Source organism: Musa acuminata, chromosome BXJ1-7 (genome assembly GCF_036884655.1).
Source record: "Musa acuminata AAA Group cultivar baxijiao chromosome BXJ1-7, Cavendish_Baxijiao_AAA, whole genome shotgun sequence".
Lineage (NCBI taxonomy): Eukaryota > Viridiplantae > Streptophyta > Magnoliopsida > Zingiberales > Musaceae > Musa > Musa acuminata.
Window position 1 is genome coordinate 40,902,496 of NC_088333.1, and position 12,138 is coordinate 40,914,633.

The window sequence follows — 12,138 nt, forward strand, 5'->3', positions numbered from 1 at the left end:
ATTACTAGTAGAAATCGATTGCAATCATCTCCGCGCAGAAGCCTGCCAACTAAAACCACCATAAATAATAATAATGATAAAAAAATACAAGCTACATCAAACTTTGAGGCTCCCCGGTCCCACAGGACGGCGCTGTCCAACTGGGGGCGGGCCCCACCCTGGCCGCCAATCCATGTGCTCGCCACCACCGATGTCGGGCCCGAAAGGAGGAGCCCGCCAACTAAAACTCCGAATCACCTGTCCCTTTACACGCACCAATCAGGTCGCAGATATCTTTCCATTGGGCGTAATCCGTGGGTCCGGTTTAGCCATGGTGAATCGGAACTCGTCTTTCCCTGTTTGGTACCTCGGAGCCTCGCGCCCCTCCATCGGGCGGGTCGGATGGATGCCCCGCCCGTGAATCAGACGGCCAGGGAAGGAGGACCACCGTTGGGCCGGTCCCTCGCCTTCTCCAGGAACACCGTCTTATAGCTGTCGTCGCGTTCCTAAGTCTCACTCGTCTCTTCCTCACGCCGTGAGCTCCCTCTCACAGTCGCTTGGTGCCGAAATCCCCCCAATCATCGATCGGAAACAAAAGAGCCTTGGGAACTAACTGAGATCGCGCATCACTGGCGTGGAAATGCGTGGATTCTTGGGGTTATTTCTGGCCTTCGCTCTGATACTTGCGAGGGTTCCTGTTTTCTCTGTTGACGATCTTTGCCCGCTGCAAATTTCTTATGTGGTTGCGATCTTGTTCTCCTGTATGACCTGCCATTTTCGAGGTCTTGCATTTCGAGTTGATTTAGGTTCGTTGATGGTTGGGCATCTTTTGGTTGCTTCGGAGTTTAATCTTCGACTTCTTCCTCAGAGTTCCGTTCTTTTCCCTCTTTTGTTCTTGTGATTGCTCTCTAAATTGCCTAATTTTGTTACGAAACGTCCAGTTTCTGTGATCGTCTCCGGAACTTGCAGTGGAAAGAAAGTTGTTCTCTGTTTTCGTTGTCTCGTATAGAAAAGATTGGGGTTTCTCTTGTCAGATTGTTTCGCTCTTTTCTGTCCTAAATTTCTAATGGTAGCCAATCTCTTGCTTTTAGGGCTTCCTGCTTCCGGATGGAGACAGGAAGTTGTGGGTCTTATCTTGAGAATTAATTGATGTCCATTTGGCGTTCCCCTTATGGTTTGTTTCTCGCAGGGGGCCAATGGCCGCCGAGATGGTAATTTTGGCCACAAGTGAGAGATTGAAGGAGATGGATTGGACGAGAAACATCGAGATCTGTGAGCTTGTTACACGTGATCCAGGGTAATATGCCATTGTGGTTGCTGCTTGTGTTTTCCCTATCCATTTGCTCGTGTATTTTAACAGTACCTTCTCTTCAGTCTTGCATTATGACTCAACATTACTACTTATGAATCGTTCATCAGGCAATCCAAGTGTGTCATCAAATCCATAAAAAAGCAGCTGAAGAATAAAAATGTCAATACTCAATTTTTCTCTGTTATGGTGCGTCTTCGTGTTTGATTCATATCTAATTTTCATCCAAATATTGCATCAAACTACGAAAGATGATCAACAATTTTCTACTTTTCTGGTCCTGAATTGCCATTGCAGTTGCTAGAAATGCTAATAAATAACTGTGGAGATCATATTCACAAACAAGTGATGGATAATAAACTGCTACCGATCTTAGTGAAGATTGTGAAGAAAAAGGTCGTATCTTAATCTTTTAGAAATGTTGATATCTCCTAACAAATGCTGATTATACTTTCAATTTCTGTTTTTTTAATCTTAAGCATGATGTTTTATGACTGCAGACAGATTTGCCTGTCGGAGAAAGAATATTTCTTCTTCTTGATGCTGCCCAGACAGCTCTTGGTGGAGTTTCTGGAAGATACCCACAGTACTATACTGCATACTACGACCTGGTGGTAGGTATTCACTTAGTCCTACAGAAGCTTATAATTTGACCTTGTTCCCAAGTACAAGTATAGTCTCCTGAGTGTTTTTTCCCAAAGAAAAGAAAATTATATTAGAAATCTAAGCAGAACGAATACAACCCAGCATGTTCACATCACAGCGAACCAAAAAAACCCTAATTGGGAGGTAAACTTCCTTCCCAGAAAACATTAGAAGCAGTTTCTCGGGCCAAATTTGCCAACCAATTAGCTGACCTTTTCCCCTCCCTTAATACATGTGAGATTTTAAATTCCAAGGAGGTTTTTAGAAGATAGCAACTATCTTGAATCAAACTACAGATTCTCCAAGGGAGGGCAGCATCAGGAAATCAACCAAGAGCAATCTTTCTTTACTATAACAGACTTACCCTTAGTATCGCTTCTTCCTGTTTTTTTTTTGTCTTTCATTTGATGATAGAAGATTCATTTCAATTGTTTGATTACTCTGAATTAATTTCTCATATGATCTAGGAACAAGCTTGCTATGCATATTAATTTAAATGTGATAGTTTGAGTAATGTGCATTTGAAATCATAAGTAGCATCTTGTTTCTTTTTTCTTGTTTTGTTTTGTAATTTGTCTTTCACATTCATTTTATTATTTTAATATGTTTTATGCATGATCTTGTTGTACTGAGACTTGCCGAGTTCTGGTGTATATATAAAATTTGTGATAAAGGCAAGGTTCAGCCGTCTCATGTTTGATAGGCTGTGGCATCCAAAGTTAAAGAAAAAAAAGGGCATACCTGGTGCCACGATGCTCCCACCAATGTGGGGGTTGGAGGACCAGCCCTTACCTCTAAACATAGAGAATCAGTTTCCATTGTGGCATCCAAAGTTGATTTACTAAATTTGTACTAGACATGCATGTCTTCTTCAGTGGCATAATCTACTTTGGTACTTCCATCTATGCCTCAGCCATGTTTCTTAGTCCACTAAATAGACCATTCATGGCTTGAATGACAATCAAATTTCTGTATCTTGAATAGGAGGAAGACAGATGAACTGACTATAGTTGGATATCTTGTTGTCTTGATGTGGTAGTTGCTTCATTGATAAGTATTCTACTTCTTAAATTAACCTTTTGTCCAGCAGGATCATTGGAGATAGTTTCTTTAACTTTTTCTCTTTCTGTTATCTAGTCCTCTAGAGTACAGTTTCCTCAACGCCCACATGTTTCTTTAACTTTTTCTCTTTCTGTTATCTAGTCCTCTGGAGTACAGTTTCCTCAACACCCACATGTTATGCTACATGAAGAATCTACTCCTCAGAATCAAGCAAAGTGTTCTCCTCAAGAATCTCATTTTCATAATTGTGAAAATATTGAAAAGCAAGTGACCACTCAGTTGGTGCCTGACTCTAGGTACAGTGCGCTGGTAATTTTTTCTTTTGTCATAGTTATCTTAGTATTTTTCTAACAGATAGAGAATAAAATGTTCCATTGCTTGCATGGATTGAAGCGGATAATCTAAAGATTTCATAGGTTATCCTGCCTGAGGTATTAGAAATATTCACATGCTACTTACCTCGGTCTAACATCAAACCATGGAAGCAAGGTTTCAAATTTGTCAAGAACCGGGACCTGATTATGTGGTTGTTGTATACAGTTTATTGCTTGCTTTTTTATTGATACAAGCTTTGGAAACAGGAGCTATTTAAGCACTATCTCCAAGATCCCTAACTAAATGATTCTAACTTTTAAGACTTTCTAAACTCTGGATGGATGCACATCCATAGACTTTTCACTCTACTTGGCTCTCTCACTAAGATAGAGCATCCAAAAAAACAAAAAAGATAGAGCATACAACATCGCCCTGTGGTTTGATATTATGTCAGCTGCTTGATGCCAGAGACTATAGGTTGAGTGTTAATTGATTATCGATACATATCATATTTTCTAATATCTTGTAACAGGAGTCTTTAATATGTCTTGAATGTCCTAATGCCCTGGTTGGTCAAAATTAACCATAGGAACTTCGAAACTACATCCTACCTGGAAAAATATATTTCCACTTTGAAGTGTTGGCTATACACATATGCCTACCTGTAGGACTACTCGTCTATGACAGTATAAGGGTATGGATGTCAAAATACATGGCCAGTGATCTCATTATAACACTCCACTAGTGAGGATGTCTGATCCTCCAATAAAATAAACATAAACATGATAATAAAAAAAACAATTTATTGCATACTTTAGTAAAGGCATTATGAAAGCAGCAATGGAAGACTTTACAAAGTAAATGTTGTTATGCTGGTTGAATTTCAAATTCATCATGCAAAATTTATGTTTGTTTTAAAGTGTATGTGTACCATACTGTGCTAAAATAAAGGCTCTGCTTTGGGAAGGGTGTGTCAGCATGTGTTCCATCACGCTTAACTTGTACCAGTTAGCATTGGACCCATGTTACACTGTGCTGGTTGGCATCCAAAAAGAAATAATTGGTTTTGAAGTCATGCTTGACACCATTGCTGGACGAGAAAGAAAATGCAGGTGCATGGTGTCTACTTTAAACAAAGTAATATATATCATACAATGTTGTTGTACTTGAAATGTCAACATTTGCAATGCAGTGGTTGCTAGATTTAACTGCCAATACACTGTTGAATAATTCAGTTCAATGATAATCCATCCAAGGATTGCCTTTTCGGGCATATGAACCGTTTCAGCAATCTATCGGACTGGTATGTATTGGTTTGTATCGATGTACTGACACATGGTACGCCAGTATGTGTCAGTGTAGAGGGAGAAGAGGAAGGGGTGTAGAGAAAGGAAAAAGGAAGCAGTGGAGGAAGAGGAAGAAGAAGAAAGAAGAGGAGGAGAAGAGCAGCAGTAGCAGCGAGCAACACTAGTGTCGAAGCGGTAGTGGCAACAGTGAGGAAGCATTGAAGCAGCAGCGGCAGCAGCAAGGAGTGTCGAAGCGGTGGCGATGAGGCAGTGACATCTTATGTGAAAAGAGGGCTCGTGTATAGGCAGACATCTTATGCAAGAAGAGGGCTCACGTTCGTGAGCCCCTTTTTTTTTCCTTTTTTAATACTGAGTTGGATAGGTCCCCAACACTTTCTTGAATCTTTTATTATTGTAATTGGACCACCCGAAACGGAGGTGGTCTGTGTATCGGTCCACGCCTGGACCGATACGTATCACCTGTATTGTACCATTTCGGGTGGTACGATAGTCCTTGACTCTATCCAATAAAATGAAGTATCTTGGATCATACCTTTTCTGATGTGATGTCTTGCGTTTGACATTATAGTATGACCTTATGTAATATGAAAACGTCAGTATATGAGAGTTGACATCACATTCATCATTTAGCCAACGTAACATTTATCATTTAACCAACATTACATTCATCATGTAAGCAAATCTAGCAATCACAAATGACTAAAACAGAATAGGATTATATCGTAACCATTTGTCACTAAATTGTTCAAACTATTGCTAAATTGGAATCTAATGTTTATTGTAAATAGTTGAGGTAATAATAGTGTGTTGGAAAATGAATAATTGCATCTAATTCAAGTGATTAAGCATGAGATTTTTCTGTGTATACAGAGGAAGCATGACACGTATGTAATATGTGCCAGCTATTTTTTTGTCCAGATCCTTAAAGAGCTTATTTCTTCCACTGAAATAATTACAAAATGCCTAGTTTCTTGTTCTGCTGAATCTTGTTATTTGCACAAAGGTGTATAATCCTCATCTAAGTTACTTTGAGTGTCTCTTATTTGTCATGCTTTTCTTTTTCCAGTATAATACATAGAGCCTCCAGCGTCTTGGAAGTCTTACGGGATGTGCTGAATACTTTAGATCCGAAGATTCCACAGGTATTGATTAGATTACCTTTGTCTGTTTTTTCATTATCTATACACTATGAATATGTTCACATTTCCTAATATAACAGTCAAACTGGTTAAAGTAAGTACTTTGTTCAAAGTTAATATTCATAACAGTAATTTTTCCACTAGGAGTATTATTTTTCCATCATGTTCAGCAGACTAGAATTTAGGAGTTAACTGATTTGTTGCTTTGTGAAAAATGAGGACCAAATTTGCTTTTGCATCTTGAAGATAGACATTTATAAGTACAGATATTGTTGCAGGGAGCAACTGATGAATTTACCTTAGATCTAGTGGAACAATGTTCATTTCAGAAGCAGCGAATCATGCACCTAGTGATGACCTCACGGTGAGACGTTCTAATCTTGTCACCCTATGTGCATCAATGCTTTACTTAGGCCTCCTCTGATTTCATTTAGCTGTAAGTTGGGTCTTTTTATTGCATCACATCTTGTAGTGAATTCTCAACCTCTTTCTTTATGCAGGATTTTAGACATATTTGATATGCAAGGTCCAGCAAAGCAATATGTTTTCTTCCATATTAGTTTCTCATGCATTCATTTCGTTAGATTTGGCTTGGAAGGAATTCTTCCTGGTTGCACTGGTGGATAACTCCTAGGACTAAATTTTGCCTTTTGGAATTTCATTTGTATAGGTTTTGCCTGATTTTAAGCAAAGTTTGTAATTTCGTATCGTACCAACGTTTCGAGCTTTGCTCGATATCGCTCGGTATGTATAATATAAAAAATATAAAAATCAATATAGAAAAATAAAAAATATAATATAAAATAAAAAAAAGGTGTATGCTGCCTCGTTTTCTTCTCCTTATCTACGGCGTTTGGCAAAGACGTTGAAGGCCATAAACATCTCCGGCCTTCGGCGAAGGCATCTCCAGCCTTCGGTGAAGAACACGACGAAGAAGAAGTCGAGCCATCGTCTCTCTGTTACCCCTGGATCGGGAACGGGAACGTCGAGGGAGGGCGGCGTTGGATCGGGAAGCGTCAAGGTTCTCCCGATTCTCCCTCTTCTTCGAGCGCCTTCTCCCTTGACGATTCTTCTTCCCTCGCTGTAGCCAGGCCACAACTAGGCTGATATTGTCCAGTAGCGGGTGGCGATGGTCGAAATCGACCATTACCGATCAATTTCGGGCGATCATGATCGAAATATCAACTGTTACCGCCCAATACGGGCGGTATCATTTGAAATTAAAATCCTTGATTTCAGGTGAAATGTTCTTGATTGTTAGACTGATGGGTTACTCCTAAGAAAGAATTTTGCCTTCTGGAATTTCATTTGTACAGGCTCTACCTGATTTCAGGTGAAATTATTTAAGCCGAACCACTATATATTGTTGTCTTCAATTAGCATTGACTGAAAACTAGTCATTTATCAGATTCACTGGTAGAGACCTGGTTCAGGCCCAAAGCTTATGTTAGTCAAAAGGGTTGTGTTTATACTCTTCTTGAATCTTGACTTTGAGGAAGGAGGTGATCTTTATTTTCAACTCCTGTCTGTTAAAGGCACAACAAGATGAGGAGATTGAAGAGATTAAGAAGTCACACTTTCCTCCCTTTCCTTTAAAAATTTCTCTTTTTTGTCCTTTTACTTATTTTATTCATTTGTTGTGGTATTTCACCCAGTGTTGGATGCCTGGAGTCTCAATTGACTCTAATGTATCATATAAATCTGCGAGCTGGGCATTCTTTGCTCATAAACTAACCTGATGACAAGATTGCTGTCTGCTTAAAGTAGCAATATTAGAATATATTTCATAAATCATCTTCTGATAAAGCAGCCATCAGTATGTTATTTATCATTACACCTGTTTGTTATTAGAAAGTTCCATCTAATTTTTCTCTGTGAACATCATTCTTATTATGTGTGTAAATGAGTAAAAGCTTAGAATTAATAGTTTATGTCAGTGGTCTAGTCCAGCTAGAGGATGGGAAATGTTAGACACAATGTTCCATGGATTAGATATCGTTCTTAAAGGAGTATTCTAGCTTGTTAACAAATTCATATTTGCACTTCATCCAATGAATAGTGAATAGTTGCTTGAAATTTTCTTTGCACAAAAGAACCATCTTTTAAGGCTTGGATGGGAGTAAATAATGCAAGATCTTATAAAGAATGCATTTTGCTTTGTGTCAATGGAAAGATCTGAGAGACAATGTTTATTGATATTGAATATTGTAACTCACATGTAGTCTGATCTGGATGATGGAGTTTACTTGCAAGTTAATAGCATATGAAATTGAACTAAAGTATGTGATCTGGAAATAGATCTATCCAGTAACTTAAATCTTGGTTTAAGATATTTAATCATTGTGAAGTGGTGTCAGGTGTCAGTAAATATTCATCATGCGATGTTGTCATTGGTGCCCACTGCCCACTATAATTAAGGTTACATTTTCACGAATGCATAATCTTAACTTCAAAATTATTAAATTTTGATCTTCTCTTTACTTAAACGTTAAATAACATAATCATATTTTTAATGCATTCAAGACTTACTACCATAAATAACTTGTTTTGCAACAGGGGAAGATTTTATCAATCACAATTGTTGATTTAAAAAAATATCAGTTGGATCTTACCATCTAAAACATTGTTTGCTCCATGACACAAGCTATTTGTTATGACCCCATGGAGCCAATCCAAGTTTAGGATCAGAATCCTTTATGGCCTTTTATCCACTGGGTGAAACTCATAATCTTGTTTTGGATCTTTCTTCTATGTAAAAATTTATTTGGTGCTACCACAAATTTAAGCTTCATGTTCTTGATACCTTCAGGGATGAGAAACTGGTTACTCAAGCCATTGAGTTGAATGAGCAGCTACATCAGGTGCTAACTCACCATGATAGCCTCCTTTCAGTTTGTGATACAGCTACTCCAACTTCTTGCGTCAATGAGGAAGGAGAAGAGGAAGAAGATGCAGAAAGTCTTTATCGAAGGTAACACCATTCAACTTCATGTTTTTTGTGTCTGAGATTGTGGCAGCAACTTGTTATTATAAAGTACCTTGGGAATGATTAGTTCTATCATGCTGTATGTGCATGTTTAAACTGCTGACATACTGAGGTTCATAATTATGCTGAACCAAGTTCTTCAACCAGCTTAAGAATGAATCATCTTTTAGTGTAGAGCATAATCCTGTCATTCTATTGTCATGATTTGAAATGGTTGTAGAAATTTGCAACTTCTGCACATATATCTAAGTCTAAATCTATGACCTTGTGCAAATTGTCTTCGACACTGGGGGTTCCTAGGTGATAGAGATCATACCTTGCTTACTAATACAAAACCGGCAACCAAATTTTAGCAATCTATACCTCTCAAGTCTTGGCCAGTTTGTGTCTCCCGAACACTTTTATCATATATTAAAAGCCCGCCCATTTTTTATACAGTTTTATCCTCGCTATTGCTGCAGAATTGAAGCATTATGAAATAAGACCAAATTAATTTCTCAAATGACAAAACCATGTGACAGGTCATTGGTCTTGTTACATCTCTTGAAAATGCAAATGTTCTTTTCGCAATTTAATAATATCTTGTGGAGGTGTAGTAGGTTATCCAGTAATATAACCAAGGTTTATGCTTTGACCTCATCTTATTATGCTGTTCTTCCTTGGAAATTTTACAGAATACGGAAAGGAAAAGCATGTGCCAAAGATCATTCAGAAAGTTCTGTAATTTATTTCAGACCCATTCCTGAGGAAAATATGGGCAGACCAATAATTAGACCGCTGCGCATACAGCCATCTAATGCAGATAGTAGACCAAGTCCGACATGCAGGCAGTCATCTGATCCAGGGATTAAACAGCATCCACCAGCCCATTTATCACCTCAGTTGAACAAAAACATGGACGGCGACAAATTTCTTGATAATAAAAGGATGGATGGTTCGGATCTGGAAGGTCACATCAGGGACCTATCGCTGCACAGCCGCAATGCTAGTAGCTCTGGGAGTTGCAGCACTGACTGCAGTGAACGAGATGTATTTGGTTTTCGGGATTGATGACAGATAGGAACTTCTTTGGAGAGGCCATCTGCTTCAACGTTCTAACGCCAGATCTATCTGTGCTGACCATTTATTGCAATTCATCTGAGCTTGCTTGTTTGGGAAATGATGGTGTTTTGTATATAAGATGGCAAGAGAAACAATGGTTATGGACGAAAGTTACCAATTAACTCTTGAGCATTCCAGAGGGTTGTTGCAGGCTTTGTCGTAGTGTGTAAACCAAACTCAAACATTCATGATGTTTAGAATAGATCATCAGAGTTGCATGTTGATTTGTAGATGAATCTGATCTTGCAGGTGATTTAAACATCAGTTTTGATGCTCAAGCAACATTTTCGATGCTAAAGCTTTATATCAAGGTTACAGCAAGGTACTTTTATTCGAGTGCAGATTGGTCATAAACTTGATATCAGGAGTTGAGTGAGCTCGGTAAGAGATTTTGCAAAAAACTGTCGGGTGTACCCGATAAAGTCTATTCAATATTTCGATGTTTAAGTCAGTAAAAGATTTATGGGATTCGGTCAAATATCGTGCTCAGGAAAAACTTACATGTTAGAGGATGTATAATGAGGTCTAAGATATTGTATTTCGGGGTTGTGGTTAAACGTGTAAAATGGGTATACCTAAAAGAAAACACTGAGTTAAATAAATCGTTTCATAAAAAGTCATTTTGGTAAACAATATAAATTATAAATATAGATTAAATTAGCTTTGAATGCAACAAAGAGTTCTAAGGTAGTTTACTACGGTTAAGTCTTTATTAGTGCTTACATGAAATTACGAACCAACCCTAGACACTAATACAAAGGTTTATCCAATCATACCCTAGACACTAATACAAAGGTTTATCCAATCATATGCAACCCGAGTTACTCTTGAATGTTGTGTCTGATTGAGATTTCGTACCACTCTATGAAACTAGAAAATTCTCAAAATAACTATATGGATGTTATGTTTCTAGATAGACAAAGTTTCTAGATAGTTTTGCCTGATGATTACACATAATATGAGTTTACAAGCTTTAAACGATAATAAAAGTTTAATAAAATGGGTTGCCAAGCCTACTGTAAATCTTTTATTTATTGTGCAAAATATGAACAAAATTAAAAGATTTGAATATATATGAGTATTACATCGAGCATCTTATCTACAACTTTATTAGTAACATTCTCTCCCACATATTCCTTCGATGTCTTCGTCAAAGCCTTTGCGAAAGCTGCATCTCATTGCCTTTGTAACATCTTCAATCTTCTGCTCTAGTTGTAATGTGCCTCTTGGCTCCCAATTAATATTGTTGAGTAATCGAACTTTGATTCAACCACGATGCTTCAACTCATCAATAATTTTGATTTTAGCGTGGGGTTGGTCAAGTAATGCTGATCTTTGTTGGTTTCTACAAATCCTTTAGATTAAGGAAATGACCTTCCTTGTTATGTGCGAATCTTTTAAACGTCTCGCATTATTTGAACTAGGTGAATGCCTGTTGGAGCTTTAACAAATATCGTCTTACAAACTTTAAAGTTTTAAAGTCTTTCATTCGCAAAATTTGTCCATCGATTCCTCTTCCATTTAATTGTCACATCCAAGTAGATTCATATCACTTTCACTTTTGATTGATATTCTATTAAGAAATAAAATGGACAATTTACTCTTAGTGATACCGATCACCACTCTTGGTGAAAATTTAACAACTATTATCTTCCTATTTCTTTAAAGGGTTATTGAACATTTACAGAGCTCTTGTGCTAAATAAATAAGAAAATTGAGGTAGTCGATTTTATCCATTCTCTTAAGGGTTAAAAAAATAAATATTATTTAACTTCGCCCATCTTTTCGAGGGTTGTACTTCATCCATCGAGCTAGTTACTAACGTTCGCATACTCTTAACTCACAATTCTAAAGCACTAGAAGTATTTACCCTCCTTGCTTTGAGTTAGCTATTATAATTCATCTTCTTACTATCATCGAACTTCTAAAATGCAAAAAAATTTACCCCAAAAGAGTAAAAGTTTACCTTGACTTAGAACAAACTCCAACAGTTTTGATCATCTTTAGGATTGCATCATCTTTTTCATGATTTTTGTTATCTACTTCTATGAGTAGAAAAGTACAACACCGCGTATTGCCTACTTCATTTCTTAGTCAAGCCCTCCTACATTGACCCAAAGTCACTCACTTTCGGCTATTTCGATGAGAAGCTCATTAACATTAGTCTTACGAAGTTCCTAAGTTTCTGTTCTTTAACCTTGTTTGAGTACTTGGTGTTTGTCTCTATATTCTCCACCTCCTCGACCCCTTTCATAACTAAGTGCTCTCCTTCCATGAGAGCAAGGGATTGATGAC

The 12,138-nt window shown here is 37.7% G+C and overlaps 1 protein-coding gene across 3 annotated transcripts; it reads left to right on the forward strand.

Moving 5' to 3' along the window:
* The first annotated feature begins 476 nt into the window (after positions 1 to 476).
* On the forward strand, positions 477 to 10,073 carry LOC135679430 (TOM1-like protein 5). 3 transcript variants are annotated; one of them, XM_065193179.1, is made up of 10 exons: positions 477 to 636; positions 1,169 to 1,276; positions 1,399 to 1,477; positions 1,586 to 1,684; positions 1,789 to 1,902; positions 3,137 to 3,291; positions 5,684 to 5,759; positions 6,035 to 6,120; positions 8,566 to 8,727; positions 9,417 to 10,073. In XM_065193179.1, the coding sequence occupies exons 1-10, from the start codon at positions 620 to 622 to the stop codon at positions 9,790 to 9,792; spliced, it is 1,272 nt and encodes a 423-aa protein (XP_065049251.1). In that variant the 5' UTR covers positions 477 to 619; the 3' UTR covers positions 9,793 to 10,073. The 3 variants fall into 3 exon arrangements, with proteins under 3 accessions (XP_065049251.1, XP_065049252.1, XP_065049253.1); XM_065193180.1 differs by lacking the exon at positions 477 to 636 and adding an exon at positions 643 to 785; XM_065193181.1 differs by lacking the exon at positions 477 to 636 and adding an exon at positions 694 to 848.
* Positions 10,074 to 12,138: the final 2,065 nt, after the last annotated feature.

Bases quoted from the DNA above. Each gene is read 5' to 3' on its own strand.
- LOC135679430 (XM_065193179.1), top strand. The intron at 1,277-1,398 runs GTAATATGCCAT...ATCGTTCATCAG, and splicing joins CTTGTTACACGTGATCCAGG to GCAATCCAAGTGTGTCATCA. The intron at 5,760-6,034 runs GTATTGATTAGA...ATATTGTTGCAG, and splicing joins TAGATCCGAAGATTCCACAG to GGAGCAACTGATGAATTTAC.